The 26,863-nt window shown below is 39.1% G+C and overlaps 11 protein-coding genes across 11 annotated transcripts; 6 read left to right on the top strand and 5 right to left on the bottom strand.

Annotated features, from left to right (window-relative positions):
- Positions 1-325: 325 nt before the first annotated feature.
- Positions 326-2,558, top strand: WALSEDRAFT_31316 (general substrate transporter). Its single transcript, XM_006956474.1, has 9 exons — positions 326-405; positions 452-529; positions 579-733; positions 782-887; positions 939-1,054; positions 1,107-1,488; positions 1,543-1,594; positions 1,640-2,151; positions 2,198-2,558. The coding sequence occupies exons 1-9, from the start codon at positions 339-341 to the stop codon at positions 2,461-2,463; spliced, it is 1,734 nt and encodes a 577-aa protein (XP_006956536.1). The 5' UTR covers positions 326-338; the 3' UTR covers positions 2,464-2,558.
- Positions 2,559-2,653: 95 nt separating this feature from the next.
- Positions 2,654-4,259, top strand: WALSEDRAFT_59445 (DHS-like NAD/FAD-binding domain-containing protein). Its single transcript, XM_006956473.1, has 6 exons — positions 2,654-2,919; positions 2,964-2,988; positions 3,035-3,080; positions 3,130-3,242; positions 3,292-3,774; positions 3,825-4,259. The coding sequence occupies exons 1-6, from the start codon at positions 2,684-2,686 to the stop codon at positions 4,023-4,025; spliced, it is 1,104 nt and encodes a 367-aa protein (XP_006956535.1). The 5' UTR covers positions 2,654-2,683; the 3' UTR covers positions 4,026-4,259.
- Positions 4,260-4,583: 324 nt separating this feature from the next.
- On the bottom strand, positions 4,584-6,070 carry WALSEDRAFT_56322 (hypothetical protein; the record flags this gene model as incomplete). The annotated part of the gene is made up of 3 exons (XM_006956472.1): positions 4,584-5,444; positions 5,496-5,607; positions 5,656-6,070. The coding sequence occupies 3 exons, from the start codon at positions 6,068-6,070 to the stop codon at positions 4,697-4,699; spliced, it is 1,275 nt and encodes a 424-aa protein (XP_006956534.1). The 3' UTR covers positions 4,584-4,696.
- A 65-nt stretch (positions 6,071-6,135) lies between these two features.
- On the top strand, positions 6,136-8,094 carry WALSEDRAFT_15161 (ARM repeat-containing protein; the record flags this gene model as incomplete). Its single annotated transcript, XM_006956433.1, has 2 exons — positions 6,136-6,270; positions 6,316-8,094. The coding sequence occupies 2 exons, from the start codon at positions 6,136-6,138 to the stop codon at positions 8,092-8,094; spliced, it is 1,914 nt and encodes a 637-aa protein (XP_006956495.1).
- A 5,690-nt stretch (positions 8,095-13,784) lies between these two features.
- WALSEDRAFT_27280 (hypothetical protein) lies at positions 13,785-15,111 on the bottom strand (the record flags this gene model as incomplete). The annotated part of the gene is made up of 2 exons (XM_006956775.1): positions 13,785-14,380; positions 14,430-15,111. The coding sequence occupies 2 exons, from the start codon at positions 15,109-15,111 to the stop codon at positions 13,785-13,787; spliced, it is 1,278 nt and encodes a 425-aa protein (XP_006956837.1).
- A 389-nt stretch (positions 15,112-15,500) lies between these two features.
- On the top strand, positions 15,501-17,566 carry Pbs2p (kinase-like protein). The gene is made up of 3 exons (XM_006956471.1): positions 15,501-16,919; positions 16,970-17,094; positions 17,143-17,566. Exons 1-3 carry the CDS (start codon positions 15,929-15,931, stop codon positions 17,545-17,547), a joined length of 1,521 nt encoding a protein of 506 aa, XP_006956533.1. The 5' UTR covers positions 15,501-15,928; the 3' UTR covers positions 17,548-17,566.
- Positions 17,567-17,724: 158 nt separating this feature from the next.
- WALSEDRAFT_67448 (hypothetical protein) lies at positions 17,725-18,431 on the top strand (the record flags this gene model as incomplete). Its single annotated transcript, XM_006956470.1, has 2 exons — positions 17,725-18,220; positions 18,267-18,431. The coding sequence occupies exons 1-2, from the start codon at positions 17,876-17,878 to the stop codon at positions 18,429-18,431; spliced, it is 510 nt and encodes a 169-aa protein (XP_006956532.1). The 5' UTR covers positions 17,725-17,875.
- Positions 18,432-18,552: 121 nt separating this feature from the next.
- Positions 18,553-20,368, bottom strand: PCK1 (ATP-utilizing phosphoenolpyruvate carboxykinase; the record flags this gene model as incomplete). Its single annotated transcript, XM_006956469.1, has 5 exons — positions 18,553-19,870; positions 19,918-20,048; positions 20,097-20,183; positions 20,232-20,296; positions 20,341-20,368. 5 exons carry the CDS (start codon positions 20,366-20,368, stop codon positions 18,553-18,555), a joined length of 1,629 nt encoding a protein of 542 aa, XP_006956531.1.
- Positions 20,369-21,148: 780 nt separating this feature from the next.
- Positions 21,149-22,899, bottom strand: WALSEDRAFT_56320 (general substrate transporter; the record flags this gene model as incomplete). Its single annotated transcript, XM_006956468.1, has 3 exons — positions 22,776-22,899; positions 22,234-22,726; positions 21,149-22,187 (listed from the first exon to the last, which is right to left on the bottom strand). The coding sequence occupies exons 1-3, from the start codon at positions 22,891-22,893 to the stop codon at positions 21,149-21,151; spliced, it is 1,650 nt and encodes a 549-aa protein (XP_006956530.1). The 5' UTR covers positions 22,894-22,899.
- Positions 22,900-23,291: 392 nt separating this feature from the next.
- On the bottom strand, positions 23,292-24,357 carry WALSEDRAFT_59444 (hypothetical protein). The gene is made up of 2 exons (XM_006956467.1): positions 23,477-24,357; positions 23,292-23,428 (listed from the first exon to the last, which is right to left on the bottom strand). The coding sequence occupies exons 1-2, from the start codon at positions 24,132-24,134 to the stop codon at positions 23,334-23,336; spliced, it is 753 nt and encodes a 250-aa protein (XP_006956529.1). The 5' UTR covers positions 24,135-24,357; the 3' UTR covers positions 23,292-23,333.
- Positions 24,358-25,877: 1,520 nt separating this feature from the next.
- On the top strand, positions 25,878-26,845 carry WALSEDRAFT_53502 (hypothetical protein). The gene is made up of 2 exons (XM_006956466.1): positions 25,878-26,435; positions 26,487-26,845. Exons 1-2 carry the CDS (start codon positions 26,165-26,167, stop codon positions 26,777-26,779), a joined length of 564 nt encoding a protein of 187 aa, XP_006956528.1. The 5' UTR covers positions 25,878-26,164; the 3' UTR covers positions 26,780-26,845.
- Positions 26,846-26,863: the final 18 nt, after the last annotated feature.

Here is a 26,863-nt window from a genome sequence, read left to right as displayed (position 1 = left end):
ACTCATGATAGCTCAAAGATATATACACAGCTTTTTTAAGGAATCTTTTTAGTGCATAAATGCTGATATGGACCGAGCGCCGGAGTTACTTTTTTGTCACAGAAACGCCAATTCTGGAAAGAAGGCCCAATTAGGAAAGCAATATACATAAAGATTTAGTAAAAATTAATGCACGACATATTATTATCTAAGTCATCCGAATATCTAGCACATGAAGCACATGAGTCTGCCTCGTCAGTTACAAAACAGCCCGTCCAGGTGACCCAAGTCAAAAAAATGAAATTATAATCGACCCTGATGAGAGCATCCTCTTTATTGACAACCACCAGCACACAAAAATGTTTAAGAAAAAAGAGGCTGAAGTTGATCAGCCAATCTCAGAGAATGCATCTGGAGTCCCAACTTGTAAGTCGGGTCTTATCGATGGCTGTCAAAGTTGACTAGGCAAAAGTTATGGGTCTCACTGGTAACAAGTTAGGAGCTGCTATCACTGCAACCGCTACAGTCGGTTTCTTACTTTTCGGTTATGGTGGGGTATCAGCTTATGTTAGTAACTCATCTGCTAAACTATTTAACAGATCAAGGTGTCATGTCTGGTATCATTACTGCAGACCAGTTTGCAGAGGTTTTTCCTGCTGTTAGCAAGGACTACCAGGAGGCAAACAACTTCCCTGGTGACCCTGCTGGTGCGGATGAATACGCATCACTTATTCAAGCAACATACACTTCTATTGTGAGAACAAAGTAATAAAATAACTCAGTATTAACGTGCTATTTACAGTACGAACTTGGTTGTCTCGCTGGTGCTTTATTCGCACTTATTGCTGGTGACAAACTCGGTAGATGTAAGATGATGGCTTTGGGAGCTTTCATTATGGTTATTGGTAGTAAGTTTTATGCTACTTATTATAATAATAAATTTACTAAATTTAATTTAGCTGTTATTCAAGTTACCGCTTTTGCCGGTTACAAAGCACCGGAACAATTCTGTGTCGGTAGAGTTGTTACAGGTGTCGGTAATGGTATTAACACTGCAACAATTCCAACATGGCAGGTGCGTTAATTATTCTAAAACTTCATTCCTTAATTAATAAACAATTACACAGGCTGAAACATCCAAATCACACAACAGAGGTCTTTTGGTCTGTATTGAAGCTTCTATGATTGCAACTGGTACTGTTATTGCATACTGGATCGATTTCGGTTTATCATTCGTTAGAAATGATGCGAGGGACGTTTCATGGAGATTCCCAATCGCCTTCCAAATTGTCTTTGCTTTCGGTTTATTCGCAGGTGCCTACTACCTTCCAGATTCACCACGTTGGTTACTAGTCAATGGTCATGAAGAAGAAGGTCTGAGGGTTGTTGCTTCTCTTAATAACGTACCTGTCCATGATAAGATTGCCACGAAAGAGGCAGATATTATTAAGGAATCTGTCAAAGCTATGTCAGCAATCAAGGCTAAAAAGACTGACTTGTTCACCGGTGGTAAGTATTGAAAATCTTGGCACGTCGATGTGACAAATACTGACGTCAACACAGGTAAGACACAACACTTAAGAAGAGTCTGGCTCGGTTCTACTTCCCAATTCTTGTGAGTGATTGATACTTAACACTTGGGCCTATCTAATCCATACAGCCAACAAATTGGTGGTTGTAACGCTGTTATCTACTTCTCACCAGTCATCTTCCAAGATCGTCTCGGTTTGGAGAGAAACCTTGCACTCATTCTTGGTGGTGTAAATGTCATTGTTTACGCCTTGTGTGCTTACAGTTCATACTGGTTGGTCGAACACGTTGGTAGACGCAAAATGTTCTTATATGGTTCCCTTGGTCAAGGATTGTCTATGATTTTGATTATGGCTTGCATGATTCCTCAATACAGAGTAGACAATGGTTACGAATATTCAGGCCATGATCCACAAGAAGTCATTAAGGGTTCCGTCCTCGGTCTTTTCCTTTTCTTAGGATTCTTCGGTGCTACATGGCTCGAACTTCCATGGTTGTATCCAGCTGAAATCAACCCACTTCGTATCCGTACTAACGCCAACGCTGTCTCAACTATGACCAACTGGATCTGGAACTTTGCTGTTGTCCAGTGGACACCACCTATGCTTGCTTCTATCGATTTCGGTACTTTTGCTTTCTTCGGTGTGTAGTACGCTAAAACTTTCACCTTCATGCTAACCAGCTGCAGGTGGTCTCAACTTACTCTTCATTCCAGTCATTTACTTCTTCTATCCAGAAACAGCTGGTAGATCTCTTGAAGAAATTGATTTGATCTTCGCCGTTGGTTACACCGAAGGAAAGACTTACTGGAAGGTCGCGAACGAAATGCCAAAACTCTCACAAGATGAGATCATGGTTGAGTTAGACCGTATTGGATTGGGCGACACTACGCTCAGGATTGACGCTGAGAAGGGCGGCCAAAGAGGCTCGTCTGAGCAACAAGAATTCGCATAAAGTTGTCAGGAGACAAATTATCTTCGCTTTCACTAATTTTTTTCACCTTCTTTTATCTAATTAGAAACTTTTAGTTGTACAAAGTCTTAATAACAATCTCTTTCGAATACATTTCACGTTTAGTTAATGAAAACAATTATATTATCAATAATCTTTATAATCTCTAATGATGTATTTTTGTAACTTCTTCGCTAACAACGTCGACGTCATTTCAGTAATAATGTCCAGCAGACTGCGAAATGGAAAGAGGTTACAAATACCGAGTATACCGAAACCAAAAAAACCTAGCAATCAGAAGGAATATACCTACGATCAAGCTGTAGAACTTGTTGCCTCCTTTCTGACGCAAGAGAAAGGTAGAGGGAAGACTGCGATAGTTAGTGGAGCGGGTGCGAGTGTAGAAAGTGGAATTAGAGCTTATAGAGGTAATCAAGGTCATTATGAGCTACACAAGAAGTGAGTGAGAAATAATTGCCACAACTAGTTTAACTTCGAAGAAGGTATCGTCCAATTTTCTATCATGAGGTGTGTAGAGGTGATATATATGAAATATAAAGCTAAAAATATTTAGTTTATGGAGGATTCTGAGGAAGGAAGACTATTCAGACAGCGATACTGTGGGTTGGGTGGATGTTATCACCTCCCCCATTAACTTATAATATATAGGGGCACGATCATTCTTCGGTTATATCCCAGTACAGCATGCTCTACCGAATAGAGTCCATTACAATGTAGCAGCTTTACAATACATGAACTTGGTAGACAAATTAGTAACTCAAGTAGGTTTGACAAGACAATAAATTCCACATCTCACAATAAACCTGTCAGAACGTAGATAGACTCCATCATAGAGCATCAACGGATTTACTCAACCCAGATGATCGGATATTGGAATTGCATGGTACACTGAACTTTGCAGTTGTCCCGAATTACCCAAACCATCCAAAGAAATTACGCTCGGAGCTTCAAACAGAATTAGCAGCACTCAACCCTAATTGGCTGGAGTTTGCTAATTCTCAGACAAAATTAAAACAAAATCCTGATGGTGATGTTGAGTTACCAAGTGGGCTAACTTATGAAATGTTTAAAATACCTAATCCGAATGGTTTGGAGGATGATATTCGAGCATTTTATAAACCTGACGTTGTTTTCTTCGGTGAATCGTTGGACGTCCGACAGAAAGAGGAAAGTGTAAAGGCTATTCACGATGCTGACAGAATACTTGTTATTGGTAGTTCACTGGCGACATATTCTGCTTTCAGGTTGATCAAACAAGCTATAGAGGCAAAAAAACAAGTTTTAATGATTAATGTAGGTGTAAATCTTCTATTGCACTAGGACTCTCTAATTTTATCTACTAGATTGGGCCTACACGCGCGGATGATTATGATATTACTAAAATAGAGCTACCTGCCGCTGATGTTTTACAAGGTGCTGTCAAATTACTAGCATCTAAGCTACCATACGATGAGACACTCATTAGACTGTCAAACAGTGGTGTCAAAATTTCATTAAAGGAGATAGATCCAACCCCAGATCCAGAGGCAACTGAGGCTAAGTAATGATGATTGTATAAATTATAGATAAAACCAAATGCATGTGATGAGCAAATGGAAATTCATGTAGAGAAATGAAATTCAAAGAAAACTGACTTGTTCGTTACGTAGGCATTTGGTTATTTGGTTATTTTGTAGAATTTGACCCTTAAGCTTTATTTAATGCTTCTACTTCATCGAGAGGATGCATCCATCTTATTAGGCAGTATCATTGCTTACTTTTGGATCATCTCAAATCAGAACAAAGATATCCAAACTCTTGAGCCTGTGTTATCTGGCTAAAGCGATAATTCGATAATGTTTCATATGCATTGAATATCATAATTCAAAGACTGTATTCATCTAAGAATGATATAGATTATAGGCATGGTTATTATGCGACTGTATTTTGTGATGTTTCGATCTTATTTTCTAATATAGTTCAAATTTTCGCTTGACAACGTCTCATCTACATCTTCAGTTTTTACTGCAATACAACTGGTTTTAGTATCAGCTTTAAAAGCTTTCATTTGATCCTTGACGTGTCAATAAATTGACAAATTAAGAAAAGTAGCTTTGCAATGGAAAAGGGATATTTATATAACAGTTAGAAACTAAAACAAATACAACTCGAAATCTAAAAAGAATGCAGACCAAAAAAGGAAATTCTATCATAAATTGTTCGCCTGTCTGGACTTCTAGACAGCTTCAAAAAGGTACTCTGAGAAAGAGACAGTTGGCTCTCTCCAAGGATGAGTCGAAGCAGATTTAGGTACAACTTTGCGAGGTATAGTTGATCTGGTCGCATTTGGGGATGTACGTTCAGCGTCACTCTCTTCTGTATCACTTTCCCTCACAGCTCTACTAGTACGTTCTGGCATATTGCGGCTTCTACCCATGCGTTCACGATCATTTGACCTTATATCGTCATCGCTAGTATTTTTATCCACATCTAACCTTCTCTCAAAGTCATCTGTTATTTCTGCCCATGCAGTGCTAGTGTTAGCTGGGGCGTTATCCTCTGCTTCAGATTGTGACATTTGATAATCACTAGCAGTTTCACTTGCTATCTCGCTTGCAGTGTCCACTTCACTTACAGGTGGCGTATCCAAATGGTTATGTTTCACTTGCTTATCTGCAGGTAAACGTGGTTTGAGAAGATGTGTGACTCTGTCACCATCGTTGTTAGTCTTTGAGAAACTAACTACACCCCACCAACGTGCAACACAATGAACGACAAATCTTTCAAATTTCTCAGGAATTAACCAAACGAGACTGCTTGGAGAGCGTGATAACTCTATGATACTCGGCAGTTCGATGCATTCCTCGTCATCATCATGTTGGTGCCCATTTGCGTTGCATGTTGTTGTAGCGTCAATAACTCTACCAAGCGTATGGTTATTGTCATCTGGATTGATAACGACTTCACTTGAAGATCCTAGAATCCTAGAAGATAAAATTAAAATACTGTATAATGATATAAGAGAAGAAAATTACCAGCTACGAATCTCAGATTCAGTCGTTTGAACAACAAACCTTGCTCTAGCAGAACCAGTACCTCTTGGGGCCAAAGTCTTTCTAATACCTTTTAAACTAATATAAAAGGAGCCTTTAATGATATCAATAAAGTTTAGATTTAAAGTTCATCGTCACCCACCTTCGTCACCTGCAGATGATGATGATTTACGTTGTGATCTTCCGCGGACGGTGGTAGAAGGTACTGGTTGATTACGTGGTAATAAAGAAGGTGGTAAAGGGGATGGGAAGGTGGATTTATAACTGTCTAATTGTTGTGGTGTGTCATCGTCCCTATCCCTGTCTCTCCCGATCCTAGCAGTGAGTGAAGAGTCCCTCTCTTGGATATTTCTACGCCTCCTACCAATGTATCCTTCACTCTTAGACCTTTGGGTGTTAGAAAGAAACTCTCCACGTAGCTGTCCCAACTTTGGGTTTGTTAGGATAGCGGGGAAATATGACTGTTGCTGCTCTCTTTGTTGTGAAATAGTAGCAGAAGGTGATAGTAAAGGTTGAGATTTAATTCTAATATCGTTCTGCGCTGTTTGTTCGCTCATTTTTATTGACTTTTTATCGTCGAAGTGGATGTCAGAATAGAACAGTCAGAAGAGTGACAAATCGGATGAACTATATCTATCAACTTACACAGGCAGCTACAACAGCTGTTCTAGAGAAGAGTGGCAGGAATCTACCTTTTACTATTGGTAAAGCCACAGGGAAGCACTCAATTTGGGATACTTTTGATGGTGTCAAGAGGGTAACTACCTTTAGATTCTAATATTCATCTAATGTTTCTATTCAGGATGATAATAGTTCACTCACTATTTTCGTTTACAACAAACAAATCAATCAGAGATATACACAGCTCGCTAACAACGCATTGAGGAAGTTACGCACATTGAGACATCCACAGATATTGAAATACGTAGATGCTATTGAAACTGACACTATGATATATATCGCTACTGAAAGAGCAACTCCTTTATCGACATTCCTGCCTTCTGACGACACTATCTGGTTAACTTGGGGTCTTCAGAATATTTCTCAAGCTTTATCATTCTTACACACCCTCACTAACTCTATACACGGCGCTGTATCTAGTGATAGCATCTTTATCAGTGAATCAGGCGAATGGAAGCTCGGTGGTTTTGAGTTAGCTACGTCACAATCTGAACTCAGCAATGGAATATTAGAAGGGAACTATGATAGAAAAACAGCTGCACCTGAAGCTAGGCAAGGTTTTGATGCTATATCAAGTAATCCAGTTTCGAGTCTTGACTCATATTCTTTTGCATTACTCATAAGTCAGCTGTACAACCCAACAAAACCCTTACCATTGGATTTAACGAGTGCACCACCGCCATCTAGCAAGGGTATGATACCAACGAGCTTATTTAATGCGTACAAAAAACTCCTTCATCCATCGCCAAAAAGTAGATTATCAGTTGATGGTTTTTTGCAACTTGGAAATAACTCACAGGATACACAAAATGGCGCATTCTTTACTCAAAACCCTCTCATCGAGTTATGTCAAGGTTTAGAAGTTTTCAGTCTTATGAGACAAGCTGAAAGAGTCGTCTTTCTTAAGAATCTTTCTCAGTTACTCAACTACGACAATTCAAGCGGTAATATACTTGGAGAGAGAAAAGTTTCAATACCAAATTCATTAGCTATACATAGAATCTTACCAACTTTGGTCCACTCTGTTGAGTTCATGACAGCTGGTGATTCTGCACCTTCACTTGTACCATTGATAGTCAGAATTGGTATGCGTTTGGACACAGAAGATGAACGTAGTAAAGCAATTAGCAAACCCTTATTACGATTATGGATGAGCCCTGATAGAGGTACACGGATGGCCTTACTTGAAGATCTCGAAAGGTACATCGATGTGCTATCAAACAAGATCGTGGTTAACGAATTATGGCCACAATTGATAACAGGATTCAATGATACGGCTGCAGTTTTAAGAGAGGCCACAATCAAAGCAGTACCTCTAATTTCTTCAAAATTATCAGACAGGATACTTAATAATGAGTTACTTAAACAACTCGCTAAAGCACAATTAGATCCTGAACCAAGTATACGTACGAATACTTGCATTTTGATTGGAAAATTAACGCCAAAATTGGCATTAGCTACTCGTAAAAAAGTCTTAGTATCTGCGTGCGCACGAGCCATGAAAGATAGTTTCGCTCCTGCTAGAGCAGCTGGTTTGAGAACTCTTTTAGCAACTGTTGATGATCAGGAAGAAAATGATCTAGCTACAAGAGTCTTACCAACTATTTGTCCATGTTTACTAGATAAAGAGAAGAGCGTACGTGATCAAGCGTTTGACGTTTTACGTAGCATTATAGCACGTGTTGAAAGTATAGCTTCCAAAATGCCAGAAACCGCAATCAAAGCAGATAGCGAAATTGATTACAGTTATAGCGGCACCGCTGGAAAGTCCTTCCTTGGTGATGATCAATTAGGTAATGCTGCATCAGCCATTGCTGGATGGGCATTTGGTACGTCAACAACGACCAAGAAGGTTAGTAGTAATGACATAACATTTACCAAAGCTAACGAGAAATCATAGTTGGAAGCAAATGAAGCGACAACTGCAATGACATCAGCTGGTCCTACTCTACCCTTATCTCCTTCGGCACCAAGCCATTCATCATCGTTGTCAACTTCATATGCTGAGAAGCCAACGTCATCATCATCTGGTGGAATGAAACTGAGTGGTCAAAAACCAACTTTAGATTCGCTCCTATCTTTATCTAACGAAACCAATGATGACGGTTGGGGCGACCTCGATGAAGAACAACCTAAGAGTATACCGACTATACCAAAGATTCACACAAATGAGCTCTCGAAAAGTCCTTCACCTGCTTCTGCTCCTATTAAGCAAGGACCAGCTGCACCATCATTACAACCGATGAAACCAACACAATCGACGAGATTAAATGTGGCAGGACCATCATTAAGCCGTGCACATAGTACAAATAACGCAACATCAACACAAGAAAACTCTAAAACTGTACAAAAATCACCATCTCTAAACGCACTAATACCATCTCCACCAACAACACCTTCAATGCCATTGAGTAAAGAAGAAAAAGCACAAGAATTAGCTCGTAAGAAAGAAGAGAGAGCACAAAAGATTGCACAAATCAAAGCAGCTAAAGCAGCAGCTAACAGTGGTTCATTGATTTAAGATTTAAAAAAAATTGATAAAATTAAATAAGTACATACAAGTGCATTTATTTTATGATCATTAAAGAATAGGAATGCGATGCGAATCCAATTGTCAGCAGTTATGGTTGTTTAAATCCTCCTCCTCTACCTCTACCATTACCTCTACCTCTACCTCTGCCTCTATAACCACCTCTCGAATTACCATTACCATTAGTGTCAACTGCATGCGTGACTGGAATACTGTGATTACCGAATTGTATAGAAGACTGTTGCTGAAGGTGTGGTGGCACAGCTTTTTGCCCTGCCAGATGTGGTGGCGCGGCCTTCTGATGCGAAATATGTGGTGGAACCGCCTTCTGATTAATGAGGTGTGGAGGTGGTGCTCTTTGATTCATTTGATTAACTAAATGAGGTGGTGGTGCTCTATTATCAAAATGAGGTCTGAAGCTAGGTTGGTGTTGTTGTTGGTGAGGTGGTAAAGGGCGATTTGTAAATCTTGGTTTATCGCCACCAGTGAGTGTACTTGCGAGTTGCTGTTGATGTGATGACCAATTTTGTTGTGGTTTATTACCACCTTTATGAGCAGCATTGTAACCACCTTTTGGTACATATTGCTGACGTTGAGGTGTTGTTGTAGCTTGTTGAACGTAGCGATCACCACCTAATGTAGGTTTTGGTCCAATTTGTCTTACAAATGGTTTTTGTGGTGACTCGAATGTTTTATTTTCAGCAATTCCATCCATACTTGCTAAAAATTGTGGGTTACTCAAATTCAAAACAGAATATGAAGGTAAAGTTGCACCTCTATATTGAGTACACTTTCCACCTAACGTTGTGCCACTCATGAATGGTTCATCCATAACTACGTCAATTAGATTGTTTGCTGCAATACCCACGACTGTGCCTCTAGATGCTAAGTTAACTTTACCGTGATCGGCAACGTAGACGACTCTATCACATAACTTAAATTGCTGATTAATAATTCGTGATGGAGCGTGGTTTGGTTTCAAAACTGCATGTCTTGGCACGCCCTTAACAATAGCCTTCTTAGGTTCTACATTCTTCATGTTGTTAACTAATTCATTCGAAAGTACCTCTACTTCATTGACTGCTTCTGAGGATAATTGATTAACGAACAAGGAAACAGTTTCAAGTTGATTGATGTTCTTCTCCTTCAACCATGCTTGAATTTCAGCTAATCTACTAGATGCTTCTTGACGGTCTTGCCAGATTTCACTAAATATGTCAAGGTTACCCTTCCTGTCGAGATGTTTGAATAATTCAGGATATCTTTGCTATCGGGGAAATGTAAACGAAAATTAAATTAGATTAAATTAACTTTTCCTTACCTTATACTCGCTAATGAGATCGGTCGCTTTATCGGAGTACTCCCAGCCAACAGAGTTCTTTTGGGAGTATCCAAGAACTTTCTCTCCTCTACTTTCAAACTTGAGATTTAAACCAATGTTAATACTCCTTCCCTCTGGTGTGGTGACCTTCAAAGCACTAGTTACCTTGGACAATGTCAAGGAGGTAATACCCAAGGAAGATGCAACTCTAGGTGAAATATGATATCTCTCACTATTAGCAGATTTACCCAAAGCGTTAAACCTTGGCCTCTCAGTTAAATTAGGCATCATAACCAACTTTAATGCCAATGTGTTAACCTTGTTGTCAGCAGCAACAACAGTCGCTGGTGAACCATACTTCCCACCTAAGAAGAACAATTCAGTGCCAGCTGGGAATTCTTCCTCGATTGGTGGAGCTGGTTTCTCCAAGTAACGTTGATCTTCTGATTCTACTTCCAAAACTGTAGTTTGAAGCGCACAGAGGACTTCCTCATCTGCATTTCCATAATCTTTGACGAGCTCACCGGTAAGCCTTCTCTTAAGCCCTATGATGATTTAGCGTTTTGACGAATTAAAAGAAAACTACAACGTACCCTTCAATGGAAGTGCGTGTACGATAATATCAACATTTCCAATACGCACAGCTCTGCTCTTAGAGTATTCGTTTTCAAGACGACTACTGTCTTTTCTAAAGTTAGATTTATTATTAGGAGCCTCAGCAATACTGTTTCCATCAGAGTAGTATTTAGTATCTTCATCACTAAGTGCGACCACGAATGCCTCTTGAAGGAATGGCCAATTGATGAATATTCTCTTACCAATCAACTCTCTTGAGAGATCTTTGGTTGCTTGATCCTGGAAGTTGTTCTTGGTGATAATAACAATTGAATCCTTTCTTGATGGTTGGTTAAATACCATAACACCATGCTTTTGAATTAAAGCATCGAAATCCAAATTATAGAGCGATGGGAATCCTGCAAGTGCATACTTTCCACTACGAGCCTTTGGAACTAATCCTTGTAAAAATCCACCTGGACCGAGTTCAGCATGTTTGTAAACCTTTTCATCACATTTGTCGTTAGTTATGGTTGTGAATTTTTCATTAGATGATTCATAATTCTGGTCTTTCTTATTAGCATCATAATGGAAGATGGTTGCTTCTCCAAATGAGTTTCTCAACCTTTCTTCTGGAGTCAATGCTTGTTCAACTCTTCTCATCGTATTAAGCAAGAGCTCTTCTTCGATAAATGGGATCTTAACGATTGCCTCCCACTCTTGCTTCTTTCCATTCATATCCTTCTCGAAGTTTTCAGGATAGAATTTAATTATTGGTGAGGTTTGCTCTGTCATGAGATCTCTGTAAACAAGGGGAACAAGTTCTTTGCTGGCAGAGGGTAAAACACCCATGAGTTGTTCAAATGGCTTGAAGGGAATACCCTTTTCAAATTCGCATTTGATTTCACCCATGTTGATGATATCTGAAATTTTAGGGGCGTAATAGTAATCATAGAACCATCCCCAAGATACGCAACCTTCGTAGTAATATTTAATGACCCACTGAAGACCTTCAACATATCTTTGTACTAATTGACGAACTTGTTCTGGTTGGTTAGCTTTATGGAAACCTAATTTCGTGCTATAGTAAGTTGATTTCCACTCTTTGAATTTATCCTCAAAACTCCTATCAAGAGCATTTTCATGCTCTTCCATAACATCTTCAGGATCATCAACAACTTTACGTGGATTGAAAGAAGCCAATGTTTTGACAAAGTTTCCGCTAAATGCACCTCCAATGTTTAAGTTTTCCATTCCTTCATCGAGTGTATCAGAGTTGTTAGGAATAGTTTCACTTTCTTCATCAGAATCATCATCGAGTGCCATACCGATCCTCTGCGCAACTGATACACTTTCTTGCTTGGCAGCTGAGACAGGTGCTTTGATACACACTTTTGGTACATCGTCTTCAGAGAAGTGATCATATTCAACAACTAAATCAAGTTGATTAGAGACGGCATGAAGATACTCCCTTTCAGATTCGGCTAACGGGAGATTAACTTCAAGCACACCACCTTTCTTCGATAGGGAGCCATTTGTAATACTCTCGTAGAGCTTCTCGTGGAATAACTTCTGTTTGGTGGTCATTGTTGTATTTCCTTGTTCCAATTTTAGTGGTGTGAAAGTACCAACTGGTCCATTTTCCAATTCTGTGTCAGCAAGCTCCTCTTTAAACATCGCCTTTTCGAAATCATGAAGATGATTCATGACTAGTTGTAAGCGACCAAAGTTGATAGTACCAAGTTCGTTAATGTAACCACCTGCCTCTCTAAGGATTTTCTTGTATGATGTGAATAACAACTCGAGTGCACCTTCGTTAATATGGAAACCGGGCAAATGTGGTAAGAAATCATTACCAACAAGAATAGCAAGGAGAATGAAATCGTCAATGATTCTCTCCAGATTGTATTCGAAGTTCAAAGTATGCCTTATCTCCTTAAATTCAAGATCTAGATATTCACGGAAGAGTGAAAGATGCATTAAGTAAAATTTCTGATGTTCCAAACCTTCTCTTTTTTTCTTCTTTTGAGGACCGAATGTTACTTCTTCACGTAATAAGCAGAAATGTGGTTCATGTGACAATAAACCAAGCATGATAAGGTCAGCATCTAAACCATAAAGACAATGACGCGTATTTGGATTGTAACCCTCTTGAGCTTTAGTGAGACGAATAAATTCTTGAATTTTGTGCTCTCCTTCACCAGGAACTTCGTGACCAGATAGGATGACATCAACACCTTGCCATAAGGCATCTTCTGTTATTTTCTTGTGTACAAAGTACTTTAATTGTTTTGATAATTTAGCCATGAATGTTGTACCTGGGGTAATGCAATTGCTGTTGAAAGCATCTTCGACATTTTCGCCATTTCTTTCAGCTTTTGCGAGGTTTTCTGTATGCTCTTGCGCAGTTCTAAACCTACGACTACGTTGTTGGTTCATTTTAGCACGTGGTGCTACACCATCGACAGCCATAAAGAACGTCTTCTTTGGTCTGATTTTAGAGAACAAGTGTTCGAGATACTAAAAGGCTATGAGTATCGTTGAAATGTATAAATTAGCAGCCATCCCACCTTGAAGATATTTTGGAACATTTCAGTTTCATTTACTTTACGTACGGAGCCTTCACTCGTTGGCGCTGCACAAACGTGTATGATACTAGCGAGATGATTAGATGGAAGTACGCATTTTGTAATGTTCTCACCCATTCATATCCAAGTATAAGCAGTCTGAGTTGCTATCAATAAGGTGATCTCAGCTGACTGTCATACTTACCAAACTCAGCGATTCTATTATCTTCGACTAATTGACTAGTGAGTGGGTATCTTTCACTATATGGACTATTAAGATGGCTTCCCGAGCTATAATATGTCACTCACGATACATATCTGAAAAACTAAACAAGAGATCTCGATAAGCCGGTAATAAACTTGAGAGATAAACATACCTTTGGAATACCTGTAAATGGGTTATTTAGGTTATTCAAAAATATTCTTATATTTACCCATTTGGTTTTTTAGTAGTTCACTGTAAGGAATCAAAGTGTGACAAACAAGGCGGATGTATTAGAAGCCTATCAAAGGTATACAATAAGGGGAATATAAAGAAATAAAAATAAAAATAAAATGATTAAAATCCATTTTAATCATTCGTACCCATTCCTTGTTTATTATCGATCAGATATATTTTAGTGTCTAAAATGACGCTTTAAATGTTCTGATCTTTTTACCCTCTTGATCATCATCTTTTGGTTTGATAACAATCTTCTTTGGACTGATTGACCGCGACATTGTGAAAATTCAGTTTGGCAAGTGTACTCTTCACCAGGGACGTAGTTGTTGTTACATTCGGTCCACTTTGATTCACATTCATCTTCATTAGCGTACTGGGTTGATGAGCAACTAGTAGTAGGAGCTGACTCAGTTGAGCTGGTTGATGTTGGTGCAGGTGATACAGAAGAGCTTTCGCTAGTTGATGTAGGTGCAGGAGCTTCAGAAGTGGTTTCCTGTTCTTGATCATTTGCACTCTCTGTTGGTTGAGCTGCGGCTGTAGCATCCTCTGTAGATGAAGAAGATTGAGTGTCTTCTTCTTGAGAGCTATAAGCGTAGCTGTCACCGTTGTCACTGTCATCGTTGTTGTCGTTATCATCAGTGTTGTCATTATCATTTGATGATCTTTCATCAGAGTCAGCTTGGTCAGAGACTTGAGCATTAACGTTGTTGGCTGGCTGAGCACTGTTGTTACTATCTGAACCACCTTGTCCAACTGTGATAAGCTCTGGTCCTAAATAGCGCGTTATGAGAATGAGACATTTGTTAAAGATAAAACATACCTGGGAAAGAATAATCTGAGGTGGATTGAACGTTGTAGATACCGCTACCAGATTGACTCAATCCTGCATCTGATGGGCTGTATGAACCAGGGAAGCTACCAGTTGCTTCTGAGCTATATGAGTTGGAACCACCACCTGTGATGGTCCATGAAGAGCATCTTGGGTAGAACTCTGGGTAGCTGTTGTGTAAAGCGATGATTTCAGTTCTCATGAGATAGTTTCCAGCAGCTAAGTCAGATGGAATAGTAACTTGGTAACCAGCACCATTCAAAAGAGTAGCTTGAACCCATTGACCATTGGAGAAAGCTTGTTGGTCAATCTTGAACCATTGAGCAGAACCTGCGTCCATGTTTGCACAATCACCGTTACATGCAGCAAGGTAAGTAATGATTGGACCAGTGTTGTGTGGCCAATTAGTACCTTGTGTTTCTTCCCAGTAGATAGTCATGGCGGATCCAGCACCAATTGAAGCCATTTGATTGTTTGTATGTGAGTCAGGCCCACAAAACATGTCTGGTGAGTATGCATCAGTGACGGGGTCGATACCTGCAGTCCAGATTGGACTGTCTGCAGACTCCTGTGGTTGAGGTCCAGTAAAGCCCTGTGCTACATCTATGTAAGAAATAACACCATGAGCTAAGGCGCTAGAAATGAGTGTTGATGCTGCTAAAACTTTGAACATTGTGCTGAGAGAAACAAAGAACACGCCGGCGTGTAAAAGACTGAAGGTTCGTTTGAGGGTTTTCGATTGCAAATCGAAAAGGAAGAATAAAAAAATGATATTTAGGAGGACGCAACAAAACTGTCCCTTAGCGCGAGCTATTTTTGTATGTCACGATCGAAACTTCTATTGAAAATGTGTTTCCTTAATATATATACTACCATTAAAGATGGATTATACGCCAGATGTATTAGAATTGTCTTATTTTCTCCAATTATACAGTCCAAAAGACGGTACCTGAGTGTGGAACTGGGAAAAGTCTAGAAAAGGGGAGTAAACGAACGTTAAAATGATGGTAACTGTAATATATTAGAGTAAGATTGGGTATTGTAGTATTTCAAACATCATATGAAAGCTACTGATCCGGAGATTCTGATAGCTTGTTGTGCGTTGCAATACTATTCAGATAAACCTAAATAAAATGATACATTTTTCGTAAAGTTTACACATAAACACAGCCTTATAGAGCATCCACCCTAAATAGCTATCTAACCCCCCTCATGGCGGACGTTATACTAGATGGAAAACCCGATTTTCGTAATAGGAATTTTGTATATCACCCTTATCATGGATGCAAAGATGGCGTGGGTAATTCAATAGACGATGGCGAAAGAGAAAATTTGACACGCTAAGAGGGAATATGAGGGATAGTTAATGAGTAATTAAAATGAAATATTATGGATTATTAATTTTATAAAAAATACCAAGAATGATGAAATAAACCTCATTCTTTCGAGCCAACGATTTGGATAAAGCGTACAACCAGCACTTCACAAAAATGTCTGCAGAAGATTTACAAAATTTAGAATCCTCTTCAGAAGAGGAAGGAGAACAAGATAGCAATAGAGCTAGTCAGTCATCCTCTCCTTCGACGAGTACAGCAGCCACTAGAAAGAAAAGTATACATGGAAGTGCGTCACCTAGTACACCACGTTTACCGAGTAGTCTAGCGGCAAAAATGGCTGCTATGGTTAATAGAGGATCTAATGGTCAAGCTAACGCAGGTGGTCAGCCAATTGGTAGCAGTTTAAGGAGTATGCGTCAAGCACCTTTACCACCGAATCAGTTGAAGGATAAAATGGAGGCACTATCGATGAATGACAAGGTAAAAGTAGAGGAGAATAATAACCCACCACCAAATAGTCTAGCTGCGAGAAGGGGTATGAAGTTGAACATTAATGGCCCACAATCATCTAACGACGCAAGTCCAGCTAAAAGACGTGGTCCACCTGGTAAATTAAACTTAAGTAATCAGGATGGAAAAGCTGATACCCCATTTTCAAATTTCTCAAGTATCGTAGATCCTTCAGGTAAACTAAACTTCGGTGAAGGCAAGGCTATCTTACACGCTTCTGGTGTTAACTTCTCGACTGGTCATTCTTTTAATATAAAGATCGAGGATTTGGAATTACAAGATGAACTTGGTAGAGGTGCATACGGTAGCGTCCGTAAAGCTAAACATAAATCAACCGGCGTTGTTATGGCTATCAAAGAGATTAGATTGGAGTTGGACAAAACTAAATTAGCGGGTATAGCGATGGAGTTAGACATTCTTCATAGAGCTGTCAAACCTCAAATCGTTGAATTTTATGGTGCATTCTTTGTTGAAGGTTGTATCTTCTATTGCATGGAGTTTATGGATGCTGGCTCATTAGACAAACTTTATTCACCTACATTTGGTATACCTGAGGATATTCTTGCATTCGTCACAAGGGATCTGATCATCGGTTTACAATTTTTGAAAGAAGAGTTACAAATAATACACAGAGGTGAGTGTTTTATTAAACAAATGATTTTTTCCAACTCAAGTGTCTAATAGATGTCAAACCTACAAATGTACTAGTAAATAGACGTGGTAAAATAAAGATATGTGATTTTGGTGTATCAGGACAATTAGAGAAGTCATTAGCAAAAACAAATATTGGTTGTCAATCATATATGGCTGTACGTATTTCTCGTAACTTCAGAGATACCTCTAACTCCCTTTTCCAGCCAGAAAGAATTCAATCACCTGAAAGTGGCGTTCACGGTGGATTCTATAGTGTCAGTTCGGATGTCTGGAGTTTAGGTCTTACAATGGTAGAATGTGCACGAGGAGAATACCCTTATACATTCCAAAATGTACTTGCCCAATTACAAGAGATTGTTAAAGGACCTGCTCCTGAATTACCATCATACTATTCAGATACTGCAAAGGAATTTATACATAGCACATTACGTAAAGATCCAAATCAACGTCCTGGTTATCAAGAATTACTTGAACATCCTTTCCTCAACCAAACAAATCAACCAGACGTGTTGAAATGGATAGAAGATGCTTTAAGATCAAAGAACGATGGTAATTTACCTGATTCAATACCAGAATCTGAACCAAGTAGGCATTTTGACAGAGTTTAATTCATATTGTATTAGTTTATTTGACTTTTTTTTCTTTACGATGATGACAATCGTTGATTGTTGGAATAATTATCAAAATGATTTAAGAAATAAAGCAGATTTTGTTAGTTATCCAAGTGATTATGATATCACTGTAGATAAGTCTGATAACTATGAGAATGATTTAGAAAATGCTTCAATTAATTATGTAAGAGATTATAAAGTTAAAGCTACACGGATTGGCGGTATAGATGTATCGCCAGGAGAAGGCAAATGTGTAGTTACAATAACAGTACTTTCATACCCTTCACTAGAAGTAATATATACCTATAACGAGGTACACACAATCATGGAGCCATATATACCTTCATATTTGGCAATGAGAGAATCTAAACCAATTCGTGAAACGTTTTACAACTTTATAAATACACTAGAAGTAGATGATATACCTCAAGTTTACATAGTTGACGGTAATGGTAGACTTCATGATCGAGAAGCAGGTTTAGCAACACAAATAGGGGTTGAACTAGATATTGCTACGATAGGAGCATCGAAAAACTATTATCCACTCACTTCACTAAATAACTGGAGATCCGATGCGAAATCTTTCCGAAGTACAATAAAAGGTAAGCTGAAACGACGGGGTGAATGGTTAGGACTGTTTAACATATACGGCAAAGAGTATGTTGGTGCTGTAAGTCTATTATAAAATAATAAAGTCTTTCAACAAACCACCATAGGCACTTCTCACAGGCGAGAAAGCAAATAATCCAATATATATCTCAGCAGGACATAAATGTACACTGTACTACGCTATAGCTATGACTCTATCTACAGCAAAACATCGCGTTCCAGAACCGATTAGAATTGCAGATCAAGCAGGTAGACAATATGTAGAAAAATAATCATGCTAATATTTATTTGTGTACGTAACAAATGTTTGTATTTAATAATTTCATCAAGTTAGTTAATAAGGAAATCCAGCTGTTTGAATTGATATCAATAGACAAAAATCGCTTAACGGATCTAAACATGTGGTCCAGCGTTAATGACAGCTTCAGATAATCCCTGTTCGTATTTTGAGAAAGCCTCCTTGAAAAGACCTCCAAGCTTCTTGATTTCATTGTCAAGTGCAGCCTTATCAGACCATGCCTTGGATGGATTGAGTAATTCTGGTGGTACATCCTTCAAAGATGTTGGGATTTGCAAGTTGAATACTGGGAATGTTTCAAAGTTACTCTTTGATAAGCTACCATCGTGAATGGCGTTAATGATAGCGCGTGTGTACTTCAATGGACATCTCTTTCCAACACCAAATTTACCACCAACCCATCCGGTGTTAATTAACCAACAGTTGGTGTTTGCTTTCTTCATTCTTTCTGCCAACATCTTAGCATATCTACCTGGATGCAAGACAATGAATGGTTGACCATAGCAAGTTGAGAATGTAGGTGAAGGTTCCAAAACGCCATCCTCAGTACCAGGTGTCTTTGAAGTGTAACCGGCAATGAAATGATATTGAGCTTGCTCCTCAGTCAATTTGCTGACGGGTGGTAAAACACCGTAAGCATCACACGTCAACATGATGATATTTGAAGGTTGATTTCTTGATAGACATGGAATCTTTGCATTTTCAATAAATTCAATTGGATATGCGCATCTTGTGTTCTCTGTGATCATAACATCTTCGTAATTAGGTTCACGAGTACGGCTATCGTAAACGACATTCTCTAAAACTGATCCAAATTTGATAGCGTTATAGATTTCTGGTTCCTTCTCCTTTGATAAACCGATCGTCTTTGCATAACAACCTCCTTCGATGTTGAAAACACCGTTATCAGCCCAGACGTGTTCATCATCACCGATGAGTTTACGATGTGGATCAGCTGATAATGTGGTTTTACCAGTACCACTCAAACCGAAGAAAAGTGTAACGTCGCCTTTCTCACCTTCGTTGGCTGATGAATGAAGTGACAACTGACCAAATTTGACCGGTTGAAGATAGTGCATAACAGAGAAAATACCTTTCTTCATTTCACCTGCGTATTCTGTACCAAGAATGACCATTTCCATACGCTTGAAGTTGATCTCAACTGATGTGGCTGATGTCATACCAGCTGTGAATCTATTTGCTGGGAATTGACCTGCGTTGTAGATAGTGAAATCTGGCTCGCCCCAGTTATCTAATTCCTCTTTCGTGGGTCTGATTAACATATTTTGCATGAATAAAGCATGGTAAGCTCTAGCGCAAATGACTCTAACTTTAATTCTGTACTTTGGATCCCAACCAGCGAAAGCATCAACTACGTAGACATCTTCACGTGTGTTAAGGTAATCGATAGCTCTAATTATGACGTCAGAAAATGAACGTGTGAACTTAAAAGTACTCACCGTTCACGATTAATTTCGAAAACATGCTCAGGCATTCTGATATTTACTGGGCCCCACCATATATCATCCATAGAAGTTTCTTCAAAGACGATACGCTTATCGCGTGGACTACGACCCGTCTTTTTACCAGACTGTAAGGTGAGTTAGTTGAATGATAGAAATCACAGCTTGCGACGTACAAAGTTGATAAGTGCGCCATTTGATGAAATAACAGCGCCTTCCTTCATAACCGCGTCTTCATAGAGCTGTGCGACAGCAGAATTACGCTATAAACGATTTAGAAAGTTCTTGTAATAGTGTAAATCTACACTCACTTTGACGTGTATACGGTCAACTTCAAATCCAGCGTCTGAAAGTGAGTGTAACTCATTTGGAAGCGCTATGATTGGTTAGTGTGGGACCTGCCAAGTGTTCCCCACATACTAAGAAATTGTTGTTTATTAGCTGCCATTTTGTTATCAATTGTTGGTTGTTAAAGAAGGAGATATAATTAGCTATATTTAAACTGTTCGGCAGAGCACGGTAAGTGTCACATGGCATGACTGGCGGAGCGACGATAATGATTATATCATTTCGCTTTTAATGGGTTTTACTCGCTTAACAGATCGATAAGTGTAAGTCTATGCAAAGTACCTGCCAATATCTGATTCCTGTTCAGCTGACACCTTCGAATGACATCGAGAGTGCTAATCTAAAGCGGAGTGACTATACCATGTCTGGAACTACATCTATAGACTGTATAAATCTAAATAAACACCTTATTTCAACTTCTCTTACATGCGGAACTCGCTCTTTTTTTGCTAATTAGCGAGATTTCTGAGATCAAATATTGATAGGAACGATCGAGAAATTATCAAGAATGAACACATGGACAGCCACGACATATCCCAAATTTATGTCTTTTTATGGCCTTTTAGCTCCGCGTTTCCTCTTTGTTAAGGGTGTATATTCTTGGCAGACAATCGTTGTCAATCATCTTGGCGTTGTAGTGGGTATTTCCGAGGTACTATATGCATTACTGGTAGGGTACACTAAGATCTGCTATTAGTGCATACTATAATCATGCTCTTCATCACGTGATCTCGTTTCTCATTCTTACCAGAATGATGATGTGTCACTACCCTTGCCCTGAATTTACAGCTTAATTAATGTATGAAACTATGACAGCATAAATAAATTGTAAATACAGTTATTTATTATATAATACAAATTATTTTTTTTATCAGTTGATCTACCTTGTGAAATGTTGTTTATCAGAATCTGAGTCATGTCCGTTGAGATCATCAAATCGTTCAACGTGTGCAACTTTCGTCTTCTCCTGATCTCCAAGACCTTGTCCGTAACTTCCAATTTGTTTAGTATATTCTCTTTCGACGAAGACAGGATTACGATGTTGCTTATGAGCCATAACGAAGATTCTATCCATTTCCTCTAAACTATGTCCTTTTGTTTCTGGGAAGAAAAGCCATATAACTGGAATGAAGAATGTATTGGTTGCGATGAAAATGATATAAGTCCTATACTTGATCGTATCGAGACAAATTGGTGCAATTTGAACGATGAGGTAGTTGAAAAGCCAATTTGCACATGTAGAAAGACCATTTACAGCGTGACGTGATCTTAATGTAGAAATTTCCGCGGGATAAAGCCAGGTGACACCAAGCCAGCCTAAGGCAAAACCAGTGTTGAAGACAAATAACATTACAGCACTACCTACAGCCAAGTCACTACGACCTGATGATTGGAAACCAACAAGCATCACTAATGAAGCAATCATGATGCAGCTTCCAGTTATCATCAACGGTATTCTACCCATTCTGTCAATAACAAATAAGGCAGCGACCCCAGATAGGAAGTATTCAACACCATTACCAGCGGTGACAATTCTGGCTTTAGTATCGTCCAATCCAATACTAAGAAAGAGTGTTGTACTGTAGTAAGTGACCAAGTTGATACCGCCGATTTGTTGGAATGCCTGACTGAGGAAAGCGACTGATGTTCTCCAGAATGTCATGTTTTCATCATTTCTAAAGAGTTCCCAGAATGAAAATTTGCCGCCAGCTTCTTGAGCATAGACGACTTCTTTGATCTCACTGAATTCTTGAATAACATGAGCATCATCCCTTGTTCCATTTCTAAGTCTACACAAAATGTGCATTGATTCGTCGTCCATGTTATGCTTTGCAAGCCAACGCGGTGATTCTGGCAATACGGCAACACCCAATAACATCGCTATTGCAAAAACCAATTGTAAAGCGAATGGGAAACGCCTCGAAATAGTGTTAAGTATAATTCATATAGAAGATGTTTACGTACCATTGTGCGCTTGCATGAGGAACTTCTTCATCAGTCATATTCATATACCACATTCCTAGGTTAACTAAATAGGAGATAGCAATCCCACCAGCAATAAGAGCACCTTCGAACAATACCAAAAAGCCTCTTCTACTCTTGTGGGCCATCTCAGATTGAAGGACCGGGATTGTCGAAGTGTTCATACCATTTCCGATACCTGTAACGATTCTACCTGCTATCAAATCACGTAATTGATAACTACATGTTTGTACGATTGCTCCGATAATCATAATAATGGTTCCGATTACTACACATCGACGTCTGCCTAATACATCACCAAAGAAAATAACCATAATCGAACCAAGAAGACATCCAATTTCATAAATTGCGACAACCATAGAACTTACTGCTTGCTTGGGATTCAAATCAGGATCTGATCCAAAATGTGGAAAGGTTTTGATAAAATATGGTTCTGTTATGATTCCACTCATGACACCTTGATCATACCCGAAAACTTGTTGTAACGTTAGTATTTTAGATGCAATGAGACTGATAGCACTAACGCAAAAATGCTACACCTGCACAGATAACAACACTATATTCAAGTTTTTTTCCCTTTAATTTTCTTGCGTAGCCATCATAACCTCCTAAAATTATGTTTAAGATGTCTAGAAATCCCATTTTTTTGTTAATATGGTATATCGTTGTAGTAGGTAATAAGGAGTTTTCGGTAATTAAAATTATCTACAATGTGTAATGTGACCTATTGCTGCAGCTGCACTGACTGATTGTTTTGCTAATTACTCCCTAAGAGTGGAGCAGGAATTTTCCAGGGAAAATAACCCCTCTCACACTAAAATATAGGCCCGATATTTTACCTTTAAATATCATTAGCCCGTCACGTGTAAATTTAGATTAACCTTGAAACATGACTGACAAGCGCTCCCTTTTGTCGAATGACGTTATGAAAGTTATTTAGGTACATTTATTTGAAATTAAAAGAGTGTAATTTATTAATTAATGCAAAAATACCTAAGAATGAATAAAGAGTGTTTGCATTTCTAAGTGTTTGGTATGTTCGCAGTTACGTCATCAAATTTGCCCATCCCGGGCAAATTCAATTAGTGGGTTGCTGTGGCTGTAAGATTTAATAGTAAATTATTTTGGTGGGTATCTACGACTCCTTCTTCGTCGTCGAACCATTGATTTTGGGTTGCTGCATTTTTACGTTAGTCAATCTCCTCAAGAGGACTCTTTAACACACCTAGTTGCTGTTCATTCTCACGTTCTGCTAAAATTCTGGCTCTGCGTAGTTTTAAATTACGTAGCATTTCTTCTAGTTCTTGTAAGCTTGGCTTTGGCTTTAATTCTTTTCCTGACTGTGATGATATACCAGATATATTACTTCCATTACTACTAAGTGATGGTCTCATTTGGGATCTTTTCCTAACTTCAGGCGTCGGTGGTGGAATTGGAGTGTTATTCAAATGAGTTGGACGTGGCTTATAGAATAATTCGTTACCTTCTTTGTTGATATCATTTTCAGATACTTTCTTAAGTCGAGGTACTTGCTGATTGGATAAGCGTAAGTTATTAAGGTATGCATCTGAGCTCAATCGTTTTGATAGAGAATCACAAACCGTATTTAGTGTTTTTGATTCATTTGGTTGAGTGACATTTGCGAATGGATGTGAACGTTGTGATGAGGTTGTTCCATTTCTATCCACTCTACTTCTTCTAAATGCTGCAATTCTCGCGACCTGCTTTGCTTCTTCTTCTTTTTTGTCGCTCTCATCTTTCAACGCTCTAGCTTCTTTGGCTGTTCGTAATTTTGTTTTAACAGTTTCAACGTCTAGAACCAATAGTGGTTTACTTTCCACACCTATACTAGATGGTTGAATATAAGTTGCAGATGGTTTCATAGCACTATTACTCCTGCTTCTATTGGTTGTTCTGCTATCGCTACTAGTTTTATTGACTACTGGTATCGACAAATCTGGTGTACTACGTCCACTTAAAGCGATAGCTTGTGCAGCATTTGCAACTCTCTGTACAGGTTCAGCTTTATTATTATAATTATTATTATTATTGCCAATCGTTAAACCTAAAGTCGAGAAATTTGGTGATGATTGAACTGATGGATTTGGTGATTTTCTTCTGGGTGACTTGAGCGGTATTTTTGGTGGGGCAGGTGATGGATCACGGATATATAAGAAATTATCAATATCCTGTTTGAAATGTTTCTCATTTTTAGGAGCCTGTGGTGGTTCCTTAAGTGGACTTTGAAGAGCTTCCTGGAAAGAGTCACGTGGTGGTAATGTAATTGTCAATGAAGGAGGCTCTTTGCTGAGGAGATAAAGTTAGGGATGCGCTTTATTAAGAATATTTCCTACCTTTTACCCTTCTTCGGAGTTTTTAGGTCTTCGTGAGTAATGTGCTCTACTTCAACACGCATTGGAGGTGGTTGTCTCGCTTTGGGCGTTTGTAAATCGTCTTGCCGTTCTGGTGGAATAGGTGCATCCCGCAATTCTTCAATTACGCTACTCGTGCTTTCATTATTGCTATTCTGCCCTCTTGCTAATAAAGATGTCGATGCATGTAGTGGTGGTGGCTGGTGATCAATGGTTGCCATATCAGATGCGATACTGTGGTTTGCAATGCTACCTGTGTGGTCAACACTGGCATTACCCAAACTAGAATCATTTCTTTCAGCAACAAGATTACCCATGTTGTGACTTGCATCATCCCGATGCAAAGAAAGATAATAATCATAAGTCATGCTCCTGCTACTAGCAGACATACTCTTCGCAGATGAATTACTCGTACTCCTTCTTCTCAAGTTGCTCTTGATGTAGTCATTCCCAATTATCATAGATTTTGAAGGCGACTGTTGGTGAGAGAAATGTGAAAACCTCTTTGAGCTGTTACGCTGTGGTATAATTATGCGACGTTGCGAGGGAGGTATTAAATCTTCTGTGTAAGTCGCAACGCTTCTAGCTTTACGTACAGGCGCTGGTGAAGGTGGTGCCACCGATTGCGAGTGTACAGGTAGACTGCTTTCTGGTGGTGCAGGCGAAGGGCTAGTTAAAGCCAATCCTACCTGACTAGTCGAAGGAGATGGTTCAAGTACTTGACCCCAATGTTGACCATTAGCACTCTCTATACGTATCTTATCTTCTTCGCTGAGTATATTGATGTTGTCTCTACCCTGGTTTCGAATGTGCAAATTCCCTCTATCACTTTCGACACGTAGGTGAACATCTTGTGGGTGGATATTCTCTTTATTAAATGACCAGGCTTTGCGTATAAATCTCCCACATCCTGGCAGGTGCTTGCTATTGCTACGTGCGAGATGTATTTCCAGTGGTTTCGTCGGAACACTTAAACTTTGAGAGCGACCGAGAGAAGACTTATTAGAAGAAGTCGAAGTAATACGCTTGTGTGATGATTGACTATTACCATGACTAGTACTTCTGTTATGCTTATTGAGTGGTTGTATATTTGAAAAGTGTCTGCTAATGTTGTTCGAAGATCTGGCTAACGGTCTATTTCCGATCCTGTTCCAGTATTGCCTTTCTTTTTCCAGTACACGGGACTGCTGGAGTACATCTGAAACGTCCTGCTGCTCTTCAAAGGCTGATTCGAAGATTGGTGACGGTTGGGGCGCGGATGCAGATCGACGGCGTAGTTTTAGGGTGTCTAGTCTCACGGACGGTATTACAGGTACGTCTCCCTCATGGACTTGATTCCTTAGACTGTCGGATCGTTTGTGGTATTTGTGAATTGGTGGTAATGTGCTCGGTGATTCTCCAATATGAGCGTTGTCTATAAGTGTAGGTGGAGGTTGATATTGCATTTTAGATGGTGTATAAGGAGTGTAAGTCTTGTCTTTGATTTTAAATAATTTGTTCATTGCATTCTTCCTCCTTGACGGTCAAAGTTAGAGTCCATAATGTTCGCCAAGTTTGACAAAACACAAATTGGCAATTCAACAGCGATAAAATCATCTGTACAAAGAGCTATCAGACAAAAGCTACTCGATCAATTTGAAGCTTTAAGGGAAAATGATGGCGCTTTACTTGAGCAAATCTGGCCTAAGAAGGAATCAATTTCACTCATAAAATGTCATAATCAACTCCAATTACTCTCTTTTAATGGCTTCCCACTCTTTTTCCAATCTCACGATGATCCATACGTACCAACTTTAAGACTTCTTCATTTGTGTGAGTTTGAGGACTAAACTGCGAGATTATTTGACCCTAACATTTGCGTAGACCCCCACTTACTCCCACCAGTAACCGTCGACAGAGGTGCTATTAGATTCCTCATCGCTGGTGCAAACGTCATGTCACCCGGTCTGACCTCGAAAGGTGGTAAATTGCCACCAACAGAACAATCCTACCCTGCAAATACGGTAGTTGCTATCTTCGCGGAAGGAAAGGATCACCCAGTTGCCATCGGTATATGCAAAACATCAACAGAAGAAATCAAGAAGGTCAACAAGGGTATCGGTATTGATACTCTTCACTTTATCGGAGACGGTTTGTATAAATTTGAAAGAATTTGAATCATATAGATGTGTATTATTCCAGCTTTTGTTTAATTGATGAGGCATAAAGAAGTGTGAAGTTCCATAACCAGAGACCTGACC

Source organism: Wallemia mellicola (assembly GCF_000263375.1).
Source record: "Wallemia mellicola CBS 633.66 unplaced genomic scaffold WALSEscaffold_3, whole genome shotgun sequence".
NCBI classification, from domain to species: Eukaryota; Fungi; Basidiomycota; class Wallemiomycetes; order Wallemiales; family Wallemiaceae; genus Wallemia; species Wallemia mellicola.
The sequence above is the reverse complement of the archived record's forward strand: the minus strand, read 5'-3'. Positions and strand labels throughout refer to the sequence as shown.

Coding starts and splice junctions, on each gene's coding strand:
- WALSEDRAFT_31316 (XM_006956474.1), top strand. CDS start 339: ATGTTTAAGAAAAAAGAGGCTGAAGTTGATCAGCCAATCTCAGAGAAT. Junction 530..578: donor TTTCTTACTTTTCGGTTATG/GTGGGGTATCAG, acceptor ACTATTTAACAG/ATCAAGGTGTCATGTCTGGT. Junction 1,595..1,639: donor GGTTCTACTTCCCAATTCTT/GTGAGTGATTGA, acceptor TAATCCATACAG/CCAACAAATTGGTGGTTGTA.
- WALSEDRAFT_59445 (XM_006956473.1), top strand. CDS start 2,684: ATGTCCAGCAGACTGCGAAATGGAAAGAGGTTACAAATACCGAGTATA. Junction 2,989..3,034: donor GTCCAATTTTCTATCATGAG/GTGTGTAGAGGT, acceptor AAAAATATTTAG/TTTATGGAGGATTCTGAGGA. Junction 3,243..3,291: donor TAGACAAATTAGTAACTCAA/GTAGGTTTGACA, acceptor TAAACCTGTCAG/AACGTAGATAGACTCCATCA.
- Pbs2p (XM_006956471.1), top strand. CDS start 15,929: ATGTCTGCAGAAGATTTACAAAATTTAGAATCCTCTTCAGAAGAGGAA. Junction 16,920..16,969: donor GTTACAAATAATACACAGAG/GTGAGTGTTTTA, acceptor AGTGTCTAATAG/ATGTCAAACCTACAAATGTA. Junction 17,095..17,142: donor GTTGTCAATCATATATGGCT/GTACGTATTTCT, acceptor TCCCTTTTCCAG/CCAGAAAGAATTCAATCACC.
- WALSEDRAFT_59444 (XM_006956467.1), bottom strand. CDS start 24,134: ATGAAACCATCTGCAACTTATATTCAACCATCTAGTATAGGTGTGGAA. Junction 23,429..23,476: donor TGAGAATGAACAGCAACTAG/GTGTGTTAAAGA, acceptor GTAAAAATGCAG/CAACCCAAAATCAATGGTTC.
- WALSEDRAFT_53502 (XM_006956466.1), top strand. CDS start 26,165: ATGTTCGCCAAGTTTGACAAAACACAAATTGGCAATTCAACAGCGATA. Junction 26,436..26,486: donor TTTAAGACTTCTTCATTTGT/GTGAGTTTGAGG, acceptor ACATTTGCGTAG/ACCCCCACTTACTCCCACCA.